General features: G+C 41.8%; 2 protein-coding genes across 9 annotated transcripts in view; both read right to left on the bottom strand.

Moving 5' to 3' along the window:
- Window positions 1-274: 274 nt before the first annotated feature.
- On the bottom strand, window positions 275-13,371 carry CSF2RB (colony stimulating factor 2 receptor subunit beta). 2 transcript variants are annotated; one of them, XM_086887364.1, is made up of 14 exons: window positions 13,125-13,371; window positions 12,109-12,400; window positions 10,694-10,823; window positions 8,553-8,737; window positions 8,077-8,225; window positions 7,046-7,217; window positions 6,822-6,954; window positions 6,582-6,742; window positions 5,545-5,690; window positions 5,270-5,444; window positions 4,190-4,280; window positions 3,836-3,905; window positions 2,950-3,053; window positions 275-2,671 (listed from the first exon to the last, which is right to left on the bottom strand). In XM_086887364.1, the coding sequence occupies exons 2-14, from the start codon at window positions 12,176-12,178 to the stop codon at window positions 1,468-1,470; spliced, it is 2,790 nt and encodes a 929-aa protein (XP_086743490.1). In that variant the 5' UTR covers window positions 12,179-12,400; window positions 13,125-13,371; the 3' UTR covers window positions 275-1,467. The 2 variants fall into 2 exon arrangements, with proteins under 2 accessions (XP_086743490.1, XP_023791625.2); XM_023935857.2 differs by having other exon boundaries at window positions 13,236-13,369.
- A 1,578-nt stretch (window positions 13,372-14,949) lies between these two features.
- Window positions 14,950-17,368, bottom strand: part of NCF4 (neutrophil cytosolic factor 4) — a 53,623-nt gene continuing 51,204 nt past the window's right edge. For all 7 annotated transcript variants that reach the window (XM_086887365.1, XM_086887368.1, XM_086887367.1 and 4 more), the window contains 3 exons: window positions 16,847-16,977; window positions 16,688-16,753; window positions 14,950-15,906 (listed from right to left, as the gene is read on the bottom strand). In XM_086887365.1, coding sequence (XP_086743491.1) covers window positions 15,678-15,906; window positions 16,688-16,753; window positions 16,847-16,977 — 426 coding nt within the window. In that variant the 3' untranslated portion in view covers window positions 14,950-15,677. The remainder of the gene's footprint in view (window positions 15,907-16,687; window positions 16,754-16,846; window positions 16,978-17,368) is intronic.

Below are 17,368 nucleotides of genomic sequence, written 5' to 3'. Positions count from 1 at the left end.
CAGAGGCTGCAACTGCCTGCCTTCTGCTGTGAAGAGCACCAGGTTCAATTTGCACACCTTTTGGATTTAAAATGGTATTTACAAGGATTAAGTTCTCAAAACCCAAATAATTTCACTGTAATTTCTGAATCAGCACAGTCCCATTAACCCAGCAGGAGGAACTGGGCGGCAAAATACATATTCTCTGTCAAGTAATACAGCAAAGTCAGGAGAAAATGTCCTGCCTCACATATGGTATAGCTCAACCCACAGAATTTTCTGAGACCTGAGCAAATTAGCTAATAGTAATTTAATTATAAACACAGTATTTTTAACATATGAAATGAAAATCATGAAGAAATAATATGTTTATTAATACAGATTTTATATTTTAAAAAAAAAATTGGTTTTTTTGGAGGTCAAGTCCGCCTTCAGGTCTGAAACCAAACCCTTTTCACTGATTACAGAGTAGCAGTTCTGAAGAAATGTTCTTACCTTGCACCACTTCCTATACAGCAAAAATGGAAAAAAAGTTTTTCCTCTTTCTCAGTTCTCATTATTTAAGAGAAAAAAAAAACCAAACCAAGAATCAATTACACACGAGGATGAATAATGCATAAACAGCCAGTGAACCTAAAAGAAAATCATACAGTACTTCAGCACTTAGAAGCAGAAGAACCCCAGCAGTTACAGGCTTGTGCACCTTTCCTGCATCTCATAGCTGCCATTTTCTGTCATCTGCCTCACTCCTTCTCACTGAACCTTAGGAGCCCTTGGGTTTTCTTTCAGTATCATTTCTTCTTCCAAATGGTTCTCTACAATTTGCTTTATGTATCCCAGTAATCTTTCCTTCTCGTCCTTTGAATCCACCATGATATACTGCACATTAACATAAAGTTTTCCTGTATTTCAACAATTTTTTTCTCATTTTTTATTTATGCTTCTATAACTGTCTGGGTTTTTTTCCACCTTAGACAATACCTATTTCATGCCATAATGGAAAGGCTGAGATATAGAAGTTCCTTGGTGACTTTTAGAGGTATTTTACAAGTGCACAGAAATTAAATAAAATTGCTTTTAGGTATAGAACTTTTCTTTCCAAGGTTTCCAAGCTTGTCTTCTTCTGATAGCCTTTCAAGCTGTTAAGTCTGCATTTCCTGCCACGAGTTTTGCCAAGCAATCTGATGTAATTGCAAGATGATTGTGATGTATTACAGGATCATGAGGAGGATAAACTGTTAATCATGGATAAGCCAAAAAGTTTGAAAAACACTGAAGGGCAATATTTGTGTTGTCTTTCATGCCAGATCTGTGAAGACCACCGAGAATGATATTGAGCTACTTCAAGTTTTTTTACACATTGAACTGGAAACTTGAAAATGGAACTGGTGTTTATTTGTCCCTAGGTTTGAGGGTTCATTTTCACCAGATAGTGAACCTCTTTCAGTGACCTGTCTCTTTAGTATTCGTTAATATTTATTTACCCATTTAACAGATTTCTTTGATCCCCAGAGATTGCTGCCAGGAAAAGTAATCATCTGATTTCAGGTTTTTGAAAAGCTGAATGGTCTGTATTTTTTCCCTCTTCCATACATCCTTTTCCTTGCCCGTGACGGATTCATCATCACATACAGGCTGCCCAAGTGTTGTCTTGCCTTCAGAAGGTTTCTTGACTTGGTGGCCTTCCTGACTATTAGCCATCTTCACAATGGATTTTAGGCTGTGGAAGCAATAATCACCAACCTGGCAAAGGAAAACTGGCTCACTGCTGTCAGGGTTTAACACCACCAAGTCACCTTCTGACAAAGGCTGCTTTCTCGAAATACCATTTTCCTTCTGTAATACAGGCAAATAAATCTTTGTGGGTTTTAAATGTTCATGGAGACCTTCAGGCACAGTAAGATAGTCACCAAATGCATCCAGGTGCAATTCAGGAGATGATGTTGGTGCTTGTCCTGAAACTGGGATCATGACACCAGTTTTCCCCAGAGAAAACTCATGGAAGGAGTCACCACTGGGAAGCTGGGGCTCCTGTGAGCCACAAGGTGATTCCTCAGCTGTGAGAAGTGGAGGATGGGTGGAGGAGCTGGCTGATGGCAGTAAGGGGCTGTCTGTGGCAACGTACTCCAAGGGGCACAGTTGAGGAGACGTGGTACAGCGGAGAGCCTTTGGAGCGTTCTGCTCCTCTGTTCCCTCGTTGGTGCCTTCCCCACAGGCTGGTGAGGCCTGCAAGGCTTCTTCCTTGTCATTGAGGTGCTGCATCATTCCCTTCTGATCTGGGAGCATGTCCTTTGGAGGAGCTGTTCCTGGCTGTTCTTCTCTCTGTGGGGCCTGGGGAGAGTCTTCCCCTGGGAGAGTCACATACTGAAGGGAAACCCATTTCTTACTGAGTCCCACGGGGTCAATTTCCAGGGTCTGATGTGTATCAGGGTGAGAGGACACCACTGGGTTGTACAAGTATGGACCATTGAAAGCAAAGCAAGGGATTGCTCTGTGGGAAGCAATACTTGCATCGGCACTGTTTCTCCTTGAAATGGGAAAGGAGTGACTGCCACTCTGGCTTGAGCAGGCAACGGGGGCATGCTCTGACTCATTTAAAGCATGGTATGAGTTCTGCAGGTCCGATGTAACAGAGGAAACATCTGTCTTCCTGGTCTGGTCCTCAAGGCACTCAGTCAAAGTCTTCACCTGCCTGAATGTGGGGAAGTTAAAAGTTGCTCATGAGAGAGATTACTTTGTTTTAAACACAAAACATAAATCAATCTTAGTTGAAAACACACATAGCTACGCACAGGCCTAGAAAATAAATCTTGCAGATGCAGTTATCCCTGTATTAAAAATTTGAATCTCCTTGTCAAAAGTAACTTGTATAAGATTTTTTGGGACATAACATTTGATTATATTCTGCCACGATGCAGTTGAGGTCTTAGAGACCATTCATAGTGTCACTGTCATGTAATGTTCACTTACCTCTCCACAACTTGAAGGAAACTAGCCTGCTCCATCTTCTCTGAAAGGTTGTATTTGTTGAAGTCCAGCTGGTTGCTTGTTGGCCAACTTCCCAAATGTCCTTTCTGAAAATGAAAAAGCAGACACGACCAAAGAGCAATATCTCACTGGCAGTAGAATCAGGAATTGTACATTCCTTGTGGACAAAGGAAACAAATAGGAGAGCCTGTAGCACCTGGTAACAGGGATACAACTTCATTAATACAACTCAAAGGTATGTTCTCCTCTCCAGAAGATGGTTTCTTCAAACACATATTGCCTTACCACTAACTACAAGTATTCAGTGACCCAAGGAAAGATGCCCTCCTAAACTTGTTATCTGTGAATAGAGGACTTAAGGGATTTGATAGCAGGTGGTTGTCTTGGCCACAATGATCATGAAATGATTGAGTTTAAAATTTTCAGAGTAATGGGAAAAAAAGTAAAAGGAACAGTAGAGTTGCTACTCTGGACTTCAAGAGAGAAAACTTCAAGCTTGGAGCTTGAAGGGAAACCAGGGAGCTACTTAGCAGTGTCCCCTAGAAACCTGCTTTTGGGAGTTGGTGAGTCCACAAGTGCTGGGCAGGTATTAAGAATCCCCTTTAAAAAGTACAGGAACAGGAAATTTTAAAGTACTGAAAATTTTTCTACATTGATTTTAAATCACAGTTGTGCTGACAAGCACAGCACAAAAAGGTCTGCTAAATATAAGAGCATTATGTTGACTAGGACCAGAGATTCTAAAAACAAGTAATAGATAAATGAAGATATCTGTTTATTGTGGACTAGAAAACAAGAAGAGCTCTCAAGATTATTGGAAGTCCTGAAAGAGAAATAATGAATCCTTCAAGGTACAGTTCTCTCTTACCCCAAGGTAGCTCTGGATCAGGAGACTCTTGCTGGGGTTAGGAATCTTTTCCTCCCACATTTTCTTCTTCCTGCAGCAAGAAAACAGTTTTCAACTGCTTCAACATTTCAAATGTTTCAACATTTGCCTCTCAATGTGGCTGTACCCCATACACCCTGCTGCTCAGCACAGCAAGGCACAACCAAGGCACTGGCACAGCACCACCCAACTCCATCCCTCGTACAGCCGTGCACAAGGCTGCCCACCAAGGCCCATCTCCACACAGACCTCTCTCCTGGGGGACAAGAGGTGCCACCTTTGACTTTATGCCACCCACATGGGCTGCTAAGTCTCAATGTTGCAATGCAAGCCTACCTGAGGAAATACTTATAGCTGCAACAAGCAACTACCAGCAAAGCGATGATGAGAGCTGGGAGCGTCACTGGGAGAACCCCAGGTGCCAGAACTGAAAGAGAGAAAAGAGAAAAAGATATCAGCCTGCAGGGTGACTGTTTCCTGCAACAGGTTTTTCACTCTGGCCACTACTCAGGGAATTTGATATGTGGAGGGACAGGATCATAGGGCCTTCTAACTGTTGGAATATCCTTAAAAGTAGGTCAGGAAAACATGACCTGAAGAGCGTGCTGACCAAAGGGGTTCATTGCTTCCTTTACTGATTGCCTTCTTAGCTTTTACTCATATCAGAATTAAACATTTTAAGCTAATAAAAGGATGGTTATGAACCTTACTCCAGGCATGACTTCAGACATCTCAAGTCTGCCTGACTCTGCACAGTTCTGAGGAAATGGGGTCTCAGAGATTTTCTAAGAGTTCCCCCTGCTAACTGTCACAACAGCACACTAATTTCTTCCTGAATACATCAAAATTTTCCCACAGTATAACCACTTCAACCTTCCTCAGGACAAATAATGCAAGATCGAATTACTTTGGGCAAAAGATTGTATGATGCCAGAGACTCTGCCTCTGATCCCATAAACAACAAAAACATGTAAAGACTTTATCTCCAGCAGAATCTACTGTGTGTTTTGCACAACCTTATAGTCACTCTGCAAATATAAAAAGCTGATGGCTTATGTTCTATCTTCTTAAAGTATCAGGCTCTTTAGTCACTGACAGCAGAATGGACTACTAGAATAAGAAAATAATGATTCTCCTTTGGGCAGGATGTCTTTGATTCATTCTCCACATGGAGAACTTTGTGGTTTGTTGTACTCATCTTATGAAGGCAAGTAAGAAGGAAACTTAAAAGGTCATTCACTTCCTTCCCTAGCATGGCCTGCAAGGATGCAGGCAGGGCAGATGCCTTGGTGACTCCAACTAGGCCATGGCTGCACCTCACTCCAACCCCAGCTGAGAGAATGTGTTACACTGAAGAACAATTCTAGCCATTAACAGTCCACCAAAACCTGACAGAAGCAGCTGCATGAAAAGTACCACTCTCAGTCTTCCAGGTGAACTCCTCACTCCATTCACTCCAAGGTCCCTCATATTCCAGAGGCCTATTCACCCTTGCACGCATTTTCCCCCTATACTCTGTAGATGCTGCCAGCATCTGCAGGGTGAAGATGAAGGGAGGTTCATCATTGCTGATATTTAACTCCTGGAGAGTCTGGGGAGAGGGAAAGAGCACAAATGACAGAGGTGAGAAGATCTGCATTTCCATTTGACCAGCAAAGAAATATCCACGACTGTTGCACTTTTTAAGTTACCTTTTCATATCGGTTGTTTTCCCAGTACTTGACTTGGTATCTCTGTGTTATGAAGTTGTATTTCAAATTGTGTTTTATCCACCTTAGTTCATACTCTTGGTTCTCTGTTGCTGTTACTGACACATTTGCAGGCGGCAGCACCTGAACTGGAACACACTGAATGTCTCAGAGCACTTACCAACCTACTGGTTCAGTGATCTCTTTCCATATTGTGAATCATTTCCAGGGACTGAAAACAAGGTTGTTTTGTGCAATGTAAAATGGCTCAGCTTTTTAACACTTCTTAACTCTCTGCATCTTCATTTTCTAGTCAAATACAACAGTAGACCACTAACTAACAGAAAACCCATACCCGTGAAATACTGACTGCAGTCCCTGTGTAAAGAAAAGCAGCAAAGCAGTAATTGAAATATCTGTACTTGTCCACCACATTTCCAGAAATTTTACATGAAAATTTTTCTCTTGAAGCTACCTCCTGATATTTTCACCGACTGCAGGAGCTGCCTTAGAGTTTGAAAAGTGACCCAAATACCTTCATATACATGTGGGCAGAGATGGCTTACCCAGTGCACCTCACTGGGCAAAGGATTCCTACCTCATCCAGTGTTCCAGGGGCCATCGCACAAACTCACAAGAGCTCACTGGCTTTCCTGAGAAATCACATAGTGACACACTCCTATTTGCCACAAACATTCTCACCACAGTCCCTTGTCACTGGGACACTCATGAATGTGAATCACAGAGAAGTTAGCAGGGTGGCAAATGCTGACTGAGAAGCTCCAGGTCACAACCTGGATTTCTGCACAACAGTTTCCATCACTGTCACCTTCCTCAGAGTAACAAGTTCCATTGTTGAGGAATGGAACTCCACACCTACACTCCAGAGCTCTGACCTGATACAGTCCCTTTCTTCAGCAGTGATTGTTTCTTCCATTTCCCACTCACTTTTCCTCACCACCACTGTCCTCAGCCCCACTTGCTTAAACAGGCACCTCTCCAAGAAACAAGGAGAAGCAAGAAGCAACACAGAAACTCACTGTTTTTGTAGGCTTCAATCAGCTTGTCCTCTGTCTTGGTCCGGACAGACACATGGTACTGGCTCTGGCTGCTGGAATTATTAACAGGGATCTCACAGCTCTGGACCACATATGAGGTGTGGGGCAAAGTCTTCTCAAGCACAGGAGAGCACTCCTCTTCTCTGGGGGGATGAAAGAGGATGAATGGAAATCAGGTGAATGGGAAAGGCACAGACACACTGCTGTGGGCAGAGCACATACTCTGATGCTGGGGTGGCCCTGAAGAACAAGCCAAAGAGGACAGAGGTGGTGATCACTTTTTTCACTTCCCAGCTGCACGTCAGACGATCTCTACCATCGAAGAGGCAGCGAAGGTTTCTGGGCTGAAGGCCACCTTCAGAGAACACAAGTGCAAGATTAGCGACAGGAAACTTCTGTGTTCTCATTTTCCAGCCCTGCATGGCCCCACTCATGACCCATGTTACCTTCAGGGGTCTTCCACGACACCTCCATGCTCCACTCGCTGTACTGCCCAGAGAAGCCGCTGGCCTGCCCCGGTCTGGCTCGCACATGGGCAACGTAGCTGCTCCCTGGGACAAGGTCCTCACGGCTGAGACTGCAGTGTGTGGTGTTGGAGAGCACGAGCGAGGCAGCTTCCTGTTGTTGGGGGAGAGGAAGGAGAGGAAGGGATGGAGGAAATTGGGATGATGGTGAAGGGAGAGGTGAAAGGAAGACAGGGAAAGAGTGAGAGGAGAAGTTGACAGCCAGGCTGCATCTCCAACAATCCCACAAGTGTGCTGGTCCATGCAGATGCTGCCATGCGGTGCTTCCTCACTGCCACACGAGAGGGGCTCCCATGTGCGCTGCAGCACAACTCAGGAAGGGCGAGGCATGGCCGCTGTCAGGCACAATCTGCAGCTTGCAAAGTTCAGACTGTCTTCAGCTTCAGCTACACATGTTCATAGCACTGCTCAGCGCAGAATTATGTGGGAATCTGGCCAAGAAAATTCCCTTAAAATCTAAAGATCAGGCTGACAGGTACAGAATAAAAATATATGCAGATCTAGGGAAATTATAGGACAAAGGATATGGACTCCTAAAACCTTTTTTTAAAAAAAGAAAAGAAAAACCCAAAACATATCTGTCTCAAAGGAGGAACAACTTCAAATGTATTTTGCTGTTTTTTCCCACATGAACCCACAGCTTCATGTTGGAATGTGATTTAATTCAGTTTAACTCCAATTCAAATCCAAGTACAGTGGTTGGGGGTTTCTTTGAGTGGAGATCTTTGCATTTAGTTCAGAATTACAGTTCAGGAAAAATGGTATTTCACTGCACGAGTCACCTGCTAACAGAAAGAGAGACCCTTCCACCTGACCCAAAACAACACTTACTGTATCTCTTCATAGTCCCTGAGAATGGAAAGACCATTAATTCACACAGCTTTTACCTCAGGCTTTCAACTGCCCAGAATAGTGCAACCTGAATGAGGACAGCTCAGCTCCTCCGCTCTTACCTCCCAGGACTCCCACTCGCGCTTGTAAGTGACCTCATAGTCCAGTGCATTGCCCAACCCTGGGCTTCCATCGGCTGTTTCCCAGGTCAGCAGGAAATCTCCTGATGTCATTGAGGTCACTGAGAGGTTTTGAGGTGGGAGGGGCTGAACTGGAAGGTGAAGGTACAATGCATGAGAGGAGATAATGAGGAAAAGACACAAAGAGGGGAAGAAAACATCTAGGTAAGCTTCCCCATTTCCAGAGAATCTTATCCCTGACAGAACAAGTACCTCCTGCTTGATAGCCCCTGAGATGATACCAGATCCAGCTGCTCTCAGAAACTTGCCTTCTCCTCTCCCTGCCCACCCTTCTCAATGTGGAACTCTTTGTCAGTTTGCACAATGGAAATGGAATTCACTTCCAGGTGAATGGCAAGTACATTCTCAAAAATCCTTAAAATTCATTGGGAAATCAGAATATGGTATTTAAGCCTTACCATTTTGGAAAAGATCAACATCCACTTCCGTTTGAAGCACCTTTTTAGGTCTGAAGCCATAAATATCATCTACCCCTATTCCAAAATAGTCTGTAGTGTTGTGGCAGACCCAGTGCACGTACACATCTGGAGTTTCACGTAAGTCATTTTCTGTCTGGCGTTTGCAAAACATGTCCTTGTTCTCCCTATGTACAGAGAAAGTAATCTATAAAGATCTGAAGACCTGTAGTTAGTGCAAAATTAAACACCTGAAACCAATTTCATTTCATCCTGTTGTTATAATTCACAAAGGCACTTATATCCTCTTCTCACTGTTCCTATTAGGCCTGCTTTGTATCAGTTAATATGAGAAACATTTTTGACACCAGAATTTTGCATCCCCATTTCAAAGTCATGCAGAAGAATGTTACAGTACCAGTTAATTTTTGTTACTTTTTAGCCTAGCTCTATGTAATCTCATATTTTTAGGCAAGAAATAGTATGATGAAAATGAATGTCATGTAAATAAATACCCCTTTTACTGAGAGTTAAGGGCCGTAAAATTTCTGATGATCCTAAGCTGCTTGAAGACTTTTATTTTGCAGTACCATAAAAACACTTAGAAAAAGATTCTCAACCAAAATGTACTTCGGTATCCTTAGTTGTTCTGTTGTGCCAAGGGACCTTAAGTATTCATTAAAGATTTCATCTACAATGTTAATCATCCTTTCAGATGGCCTTTCTCCAGGCCAAGGAGCATCATGAAAATTAGAAACAATTTTTTAATCTGGGCAGGAGAGGATAATCTTTGTGTGGTTGCAGTAGCCTTAGCTGCTGGAGAGATCCGTTGCTTCTTTATGTACCCTGTGGAATTTTGTTTGTGCTTATGGCTTCATGCCCAGTATATTATCTTGTTCCAGCTCAGATGAGAAATATTAAGTTGTGAATATTTAAGGCCAAATACTCTCTTCCAGGATAGGATGGAGTCTTCTAGCCAACTATATGTCAGCAAGCATTATTCAGCACTATTGCTATTTTTGTAAGTTGGGTATTAGCAAGGAAACCAGGGATATTGATGAAGTATGGGTTGGACACTGCAGTATGTGTGTAGCCTTAAGCAAAAGTGTCAGCCCAAGGGGTGTGAAGTCCTGAAGCTATTTCTATCTGCTTACCAGCATTATCTTACAGTTTGGGGTTTAGTCAACTATTCTTTGTTTGTGAGCTGATCCTGTTTAATTGTTGGCCATTTTGATTTCAGCTGTGTGACTGTCCATGTTTAATACCTGCTTGTCTGGGCAGTTCACCTCAGTTGTCTCAAGACCCATGCACTTCATCATGCAACAATACTTCAGAGAATGCTCCAAAAGTCCAAGGAACTTTATATCATCTTTTCCCGGAAGTATTTAACTTTAAGGTCATGCTCCAAAGTTCTTCCATTGTTTTCATCTGCTCTTAGGTCTATTAATTCCCTCTTGTTTGCAATAAAATCAAGAGTTCTTCCTCTCTCTTTTTCTTCCTGTATCCCCAGACTCTAAATAATTTTCTTCTCAACTATCCATCCTTCCACTCTCCCTTAACTATTGCTCCATTTCTGTTCTTTCTTGTCCTCACCAACCATCTGGTGATTTGGTTCCCTTTTGAAAAGGAAACAAGTGTAACAGAGAGATACTGTCATAAACACACCAGTATCTCTGGGAGGAAAACTGATGGCACAGATAGACAACTTACCAGTCCTCTCTATCTCATAAATACACAGTCTACACATATTTCTCAAAAGCTATCAAAACCACAGTCTCAGTGATGCTCCTAAATGAGAAAAATGACAGGAGGAATGTCTCCTCCCTTGAGGGTTTACAAACAACACTCACACTTCCTTCTCCCCAACACTGATAATTAGCAACCTTCCTTTCTTATTTCCTATCTACGATCCTACAACAAAATTATGGAAAATAATTGTAAAGGTGGTAAAAACAACTCCACTGGCATAGCCTATTCATTCCTCTTTTCCTAGAGGCCTCAGAAGCAAGCAAAACTTTTTTGCTTAATTGAAAAAGAGAGGTGGCTGTGCTTTCTAAAAACTTGACTGCTTGTCCCCAGGATTCCAAGTTATGGCCAATACACCTTTGGACTTCTATCTAGCTCAGCACATTTCAGGTACTTACATGTTAACATTATCCCTTTGGTAAAGGATCATACCAACGAGGTCATGAGCCTCTGAATGCTCCATCCATGTGCAAGTCACCTGTGAGTTGTAGTCATTGTAGCACTTCAAGCTTTTCATTGGGATACTCTCTGGGAAAGGAATTCAGGCAAAAAAAAAGATGCAGTGACTAAAAATATAAATGGTGAGAAACAGCAGGAGGTAGAGAATGGGTAAGGCACTGATAAACTATTGTCAGTACTCTCCTCTTGGCACCAGAAAATCATAGACTCATAGAAATGTTTGGCAGGGAAGGGAAGGGAAGGGAAGGGAAGGGAAGGGAAGGGAAGGGAAGGGAAGGGAAGGGAAGGGAAGGGAAGGGAAGGGAAGGGAAGGGAAGGGAAGGGAAGGGAAGGGAAGGGAAGGGAAGGGAAGGGAAGGGAAGGGAAGGGAAGGGAAGGGAAGGGAAGGGAAGGGAAGGGAAGGGAAGGGAAGGGAAGGGAAGGGAAGGGAAGGGAAGGGAAGGGAAGGGAAGGGAAGGGAAGGGAAGGGAAGGGAAGGGAAGGGAAGGGAAGGGAAGGGAAGGGAAGGGAAGGGAAGGGAAGGGAAGGGAAGGGAAGGGAAGGGAAGGGAAGGGAAGGGAAGGGAAGGGAAGGGAAGGGAAGGGAAGGGAAGGGAAGGGAAGGGAAGGGAAGGGAAGGGAAGGGAAGGGAAGGGAAGGGAAGGGAAGGGAAGGGAAGGGAAGGGAAGGGAAGGGAAGGGAAGGGAAGGGAAGGGAAGGGAAGGGAAGGGAAGGGAAGGGAAGGGAAGGGAAGGGAAGGGAAGGGAAGGGAAGGGAAGGGAAGGGAAGGGAAGGGAAGGGAAGGGAAGGGAAGGGAAGGGAAGGGAAGGGAAGGGAAGGGAAGGGAAGGGAAGGGAAGGGAAGGGGAAAGCTTTTATCGTGTAAAAAAGGAAACACAAGCAAAGGATATGGCAGATGGTCTCTTTATCTGTCAGCTATTCCACAAGAAGAAAACCAGGTCATCTGGATTTTGCTCTTGGTAGCCCCCACAACACTGTCTTGTGTCTAGCCACATGTCTCTACTCCTGTGCACTATCATCTGAATTATGCAGCCCTTCATTTTCCTATGTTTTCACTAATTATCAGGGTCTATCCCTCCTTCCATTCACTCATTATCCAATCAGCTTGTGCATCTCATCCATTTTTACAGTATTTCACCTGTCCATACCATCAACGTACAACTGATTTGGCTGCATGTGCACCTGCTACATGCTGGTTTTGATCAGGATGTCTGTTCTCTTACAGCTTAGAAAACATGAGAAGGAACAAGAAAAGCAAGCAGAAAAGGAGGAAGAGCATTAGCTGAAAGAATGAGACAGATTTGGAAAGAAAGGCAATAATGAAAGGATAAAAGAGAATATAAATCTGAATCTCACCTTGAATGGTTTGAACACGGAAGACCAAATAGAAATCCAGCAGCAGGATGAAAATCTCTTTCATGTTCATATTGTCCTTGGCACACAGGCTTGATCCTAACTCAGAATTTCAGAGTTTTCATTGCCCACTAGCTACTCTCTTGCCCTGCTTACTGTGAAGCTGTTTGTTTTCGTTTCACATAAAGAGAAGTAAAACTGAATAAGGGAACTTCTTTAAGATCACGTTGAAGTGACATTCAGGAAGAACTTCTACCAAGCATTTCTTGTAGGACAAAAGCCACATCTTCGTGTGCTGTTGCAACACAAGCAAAAAATGAAGTAAATGTACATTTCCCAGGAGGTGCAGGGATTCAGTCAGCTGAGAAGCAACAAGAAAAACATCCTAATTTTTGATGAGAACTTATCCTTAAAATTAATTTAATTCTTCTGCTCTTTATGCTTAAAGCCTTCCTAATGAACCACAACAGTAGTTAATTTCCTTAAAAATATGATCTCAACCACACAGTTCCTAGGACCGACAGTGGTTGAATTTCCATATTCATTCACTTTGAGAATTTCCTTCAACATACTACTTTTCTAGGTGCTCTCCTAACAAGTTACAAATTGTAGACACAGTGCCAAAGAAACTAAAATTATTTCCTTTTTTTTTTTTTTTCTCATGATTGTAGACACTGAAAAGTAGGTTGAGCAGTTCCAGGACCATGGACCACACTGTTCAATACTGGAATTTAAGTCCTTTTGGCCACCTTTCATTGCTCTTTCAGAATCATAATAGACACACCTGCTGAAGTACATTACAGATCTGAGACTTTTCTACTTTAGGGGAGCATGGAAAAACTCCTTTTAAATTCCTATTGACTTTTAGATTCCCAAATGCCACTTCCTTGAATCAGAAACAACTGGCTGAGCCCTTGAATAATCATTGCAGCTAATGAATCCCTCAGTAACTCACAAGTCCTTGCATGGGAGCAGACTCTGCCATTATGCTTCCCCCAGAAAGGAAGCCATTCCTTTACCTGGATCCAGGGGTGTCTGTGAGGCAGATGATGGGTGACTCTCCCTCTCCAGCCTCCTCCCCACCCCACACCAGAATCCTCTGATGCAGAAATCAGCAAACCCACACTTGCCTAGAACTGGAGACAGAAATATAAACTTCTTGACAAGTAAGTCTTCCAAATAACTGCTATATCTTTTGTGAACCTCAAATGTCACTTTCAGAGAAGCTGACACCCCCCCTTTCAAGGAAATTCTGTGCAATTACACAAAATAGGAAGTCTGTACTTTCTATCTTAGCCCCCAAAGTATGCACTTAGATGAGACTGCTAAGTTAACTGGGAAGGGAGGGAAAGGAAGTTTGTCATTGCCAATCTGTGTGTTAGCAATTACCAGATCATGAGACTTAAATATTTTAAGAAAGACAAAGGATTGACTGGACTGACTGCAGCAGAAGTAAGAAAGATGAAGAATTTTATGGTTTTCACTCCTCTGCTGTTTCTTGCTTTACTCTAGACTAGACAATCTTCATGGCAGGGATCCCTCTGGGCTTTCGTTTGTGCATCTATACTGGAGGAGAGTGAACTACCTTTATCTCTGTCACTCTTTATTTTGAATAATATTTCTAAGTTTTACCGATTTCAAGAACAATTAATAATAAATTATAAGTACTATAATACATAGAGGAAACAAAAGAAAACTGGTGAGAGTAGTTGATCTGAAGTTAACCTACATCCAAGGCAGCCTGGTCTTTTAATCCAACCATAAAAAAAAAAAACAACTTAGAAAAGTTAGGCAGCCATAAGGGAGAGACATGTTCAGGTTTGTGTTCTCAGGGATAAGCTGTGGGGGCTCAGATGAGTCCCCAGATACAGAATATAACTGACAGAGTCAGTCTGTCCTGCACTGCTACTCCTCCTCTCAATCCCCATGGTACTGACCAGTTGGCACAGTTGGCACAGTTATTCTCTCATCAGAACTGCTTCAATAAACAAGGAAAAAAAAAAAGAAAAGAAAAGAAAAGAAAAGAAAAGAAAAGAAAAGAAAAGAAAAGAAAAGAAAAGAAAAGAAAAGAAAAGAAAAGAAAAGAAAAGAAAAGAAAAGAAAAGAAAAGAAAAGAAAAGAAAAGAAAAGAAAAGAAAAGAAAAGAAAAGAAAAGAAAAGAAAAGAAAAGAAAAGAAAAGAAAAGAAAAAAGTATCATGCATAAGGGAAACAAGGGAAACATGCAAAGCAAGACAAAGAATATGGAGAATTTCTGGGGAAACTGTGTATCAGAAAGTGTCCATATAAAACCTGCAGACAGTTAGGGGAAGAGGTAACTTGGCTAGATGGGAAGAATTTATTTTGCATTGTAGTTTAAAGGCAGAGGGGGACCATCCTGCTCCAATTTTCAAAGGCCAGTGTGTTTATGTTCTTTCAGCACCCTTATAAAAGAGGACAGTGGTTTCCCAGTTTCCCAGCAGACATTTTCCCTCCTTTTCCTTTCTCATTGAAATTGTTCCTCCATTTTGAGAGACATGCTGAGCTGCTAGTTACATCACAGGATCTAGCTGTAAAATCTCTGAGTGCCACTTGCTCTGTTGAACTCCAGGAACAAGTAACAGGGAATCTTGCACACCAGAACCTTTGCAGACCATACATGCTGTCAGGTTTCCAACTTAACAGTGCATTTTCTTATGGATCACAACATGTAATATCATTGGCACAATCATTGCTATTACTTCATCTCCTTTCTAAACTGCATTGCTACAATGCCTCTGAAGCAGGAAGTTACATTCTGTATTATTTCAGTAAAATAATGTCAACAACTCCCCACACCCCCAAAAAAAACCACTTTTAAATAAAAATTTATGAACTTTATTTATTGAAGAATCTGATACAGTAATTTCTTGTTAGTTCTACTTTGAATTGCAGTGTCACAAAGCAGAAGATAGAGAAGAAATTGCTGTTTGACTAGACATCCTACACATTTTCCCAGAACATGAAAATAAGTAGACTGTACAATTATATAAAGGTCTATACAAAACACCACAGGGGTACTAGGTTTGATTCACAGAAATCAATATACTGGTCAGTGGAAAAGAAGAAAGCTAAGATGACCTGCAATTTCTTCACTGAAATCTAAAAAAATTTTCTTGATGCTCCTAGGACAAATTCTGAACATCCAGTCAGACTCCAACATGAGATAAATAATTACACAGTGGCACACAAACCTTCAGATAAGCAAATGAAATTTATGGGAGTCCAGAAAAAAAAAAGTTTATGAATACATTCTGGACAAATGATTAGCCTTGGGAGTGAGAACAGAGACTAGAGCAGGTCTAGGGGCTCAGGAGACCTCTATTGCAGACTAACTTTGTGAACATGGCCCGTGATTTTATTTCTCTATTCCTCATTTTCTCTGGTCTCTATGTAAGATGTCTCTACTGCAGATGAGTGCTAAAAAGCTGAAGAAGTTAACTAAGTACAGATTTTACACTGAAAGGCAATATATTACTAAAAATTACTCATTTCAAGGACACTTCAAAGACGTGTTGAAGGAAATTGCCTGCAGAGAGAGATATCTATATAGCACTTATACTGCTCCTACTGTTTGAGTAGCACCTGTTCCTGGGTTAGTGTTGTAGACACCCAAGTCATCTTTGTGAGTGATGTGCAACTTCCAAGGGAAAAAGTGCTTCTCAGAGGGACTTCTTCTGCTCTGAGACACCATGAGTTCAACATCCTGATCAGAGAGCAAGCGGATCAGATCACCATCGGGGTCCCGGTAATTCAAAACAATGTCATCTTGGTTAAACTCCTGCCTGGGAGAAAAGAAATGGATTGATCCCCAGAAATCAAGGAATGCCTGGGAGGTGCTACATGATGAAGAACATACTGACAATCTAATTAATTTTGATAAAAGCCACACAAAGCCTTGGGTGTCTTGGCTTTCTTGGTACAGCTAGAACTAGAAATCACATAGCCATATTCATGTTGTGTTGTGTTTAAGCTAAGAAATCTATCAGAACCAAGAACCATTTCCAGTAACATCACATAAATGGCACAATTCAACTGTGTGTTTGATAGAATTACCATGCAAAAGAGCTGATGGTTGTTACTACCCACTTTTGCCTACTTGTTTTTCTTCTTCCTGAAGAGTGTAAGAATATTAGAACAGGTGCTCTCTTACCAATATTTACAAATATTTAATGTTCCAAATTGTTGATGTTCAACACCAGATTAATCTAGTTTAACACTAGTTTAACAAGTATTAGAAGGCCGTGTCCTACATCCTGAAGTAATGTCCTAGACAAAAGATGCTTTTATAGGAGTATGGCTCTTAATTCAAGAAATGGAAATTTCTACCCATCACAACTGAGTCAGAAGTGTGCATCATTCCTTACTCATTGACAATCCCAAGAAGAACTAGTATCTGCACAGATGGCCCTGGGCCAAGTCAAAGTGCAACTTCTTCAAGACACTTGAAAAGTACTTCATACACAAAACATAGTGATGACCAAGTATAATGTGGAAAATCTCAAACCAGAATGACCTTAACAAATGTTTAAGCATCAAATATATAATCAAGTGCTTGCATTGTACCTTATCAATGCCATTAGATCTTTGAATGATGGAATGCTGCTCAGATCCTCATCCACTGAGATATCCCTGCATTTAGAATACATCCAATCATTACCTATCATGACAAGAGAATTGTTGGTGTTTCTTCAGCTATAAACTGGAAGACTATTTCATTACTACCTGACAGTGCTCACAGTTTCATCATAGTAATAACAGCGAACTTTATTAATGGTTTCTTCCTTCTGCGGTAAATCTTTAATGATCTTCACAAAAGCAGATGGGAAAATCCCAGTGGCACCATCAGCAGTTCCCTGGAATTGTAGGAAATGTTAGAATCAAGAAAACCATGCCATTTTGGCCACATGCAATAGGTTCTGGAATTCAATTAATCTACACAGAAACAACAGTAAGAATTTTTCCACTATAATTAAGAAAAGAAATTCTATGGAAGTGACCTGGTGGCATCCCTTCAAAGATTATACAATTACATAGTCAAATACTAGGCAGGGGAGTGAAACAGTGTGTAAAAAATTAAAGTCAGATGGTTAGCAAGGAAAGCTGTGGTGTTTGAGCAAGCAGAGATATCATATCAGCAAACACACAGTATGTTCCCCTCATCCTTTTTCAGAACACTGCTGCATTACCCAAGTTCTCTCTAATCAGGCTGACGTGTGTTGTGGTATGAAGCATGAAGCATACATC

Source organism: Cyanistes caeruleus, chromosome 4 (genome assembly GCF_971803275.1).
Source record: "Cyanistes caeruleus chromosome 4, bCyaCae1.hap1.1, whole genome shotgun sequence".
Classification (NCBI taxonomy): domain Eukaryota; kingdom Metazoa; phylum Chordata; class Aves; order Passeriformes; family Paridae; genus Cyanistes; species Cyanistes caeruleus.
Note: the sequence above shows the minus strand (reverse complement) of the source record. Positions and strands in the feature narration are given on the sequence as shown.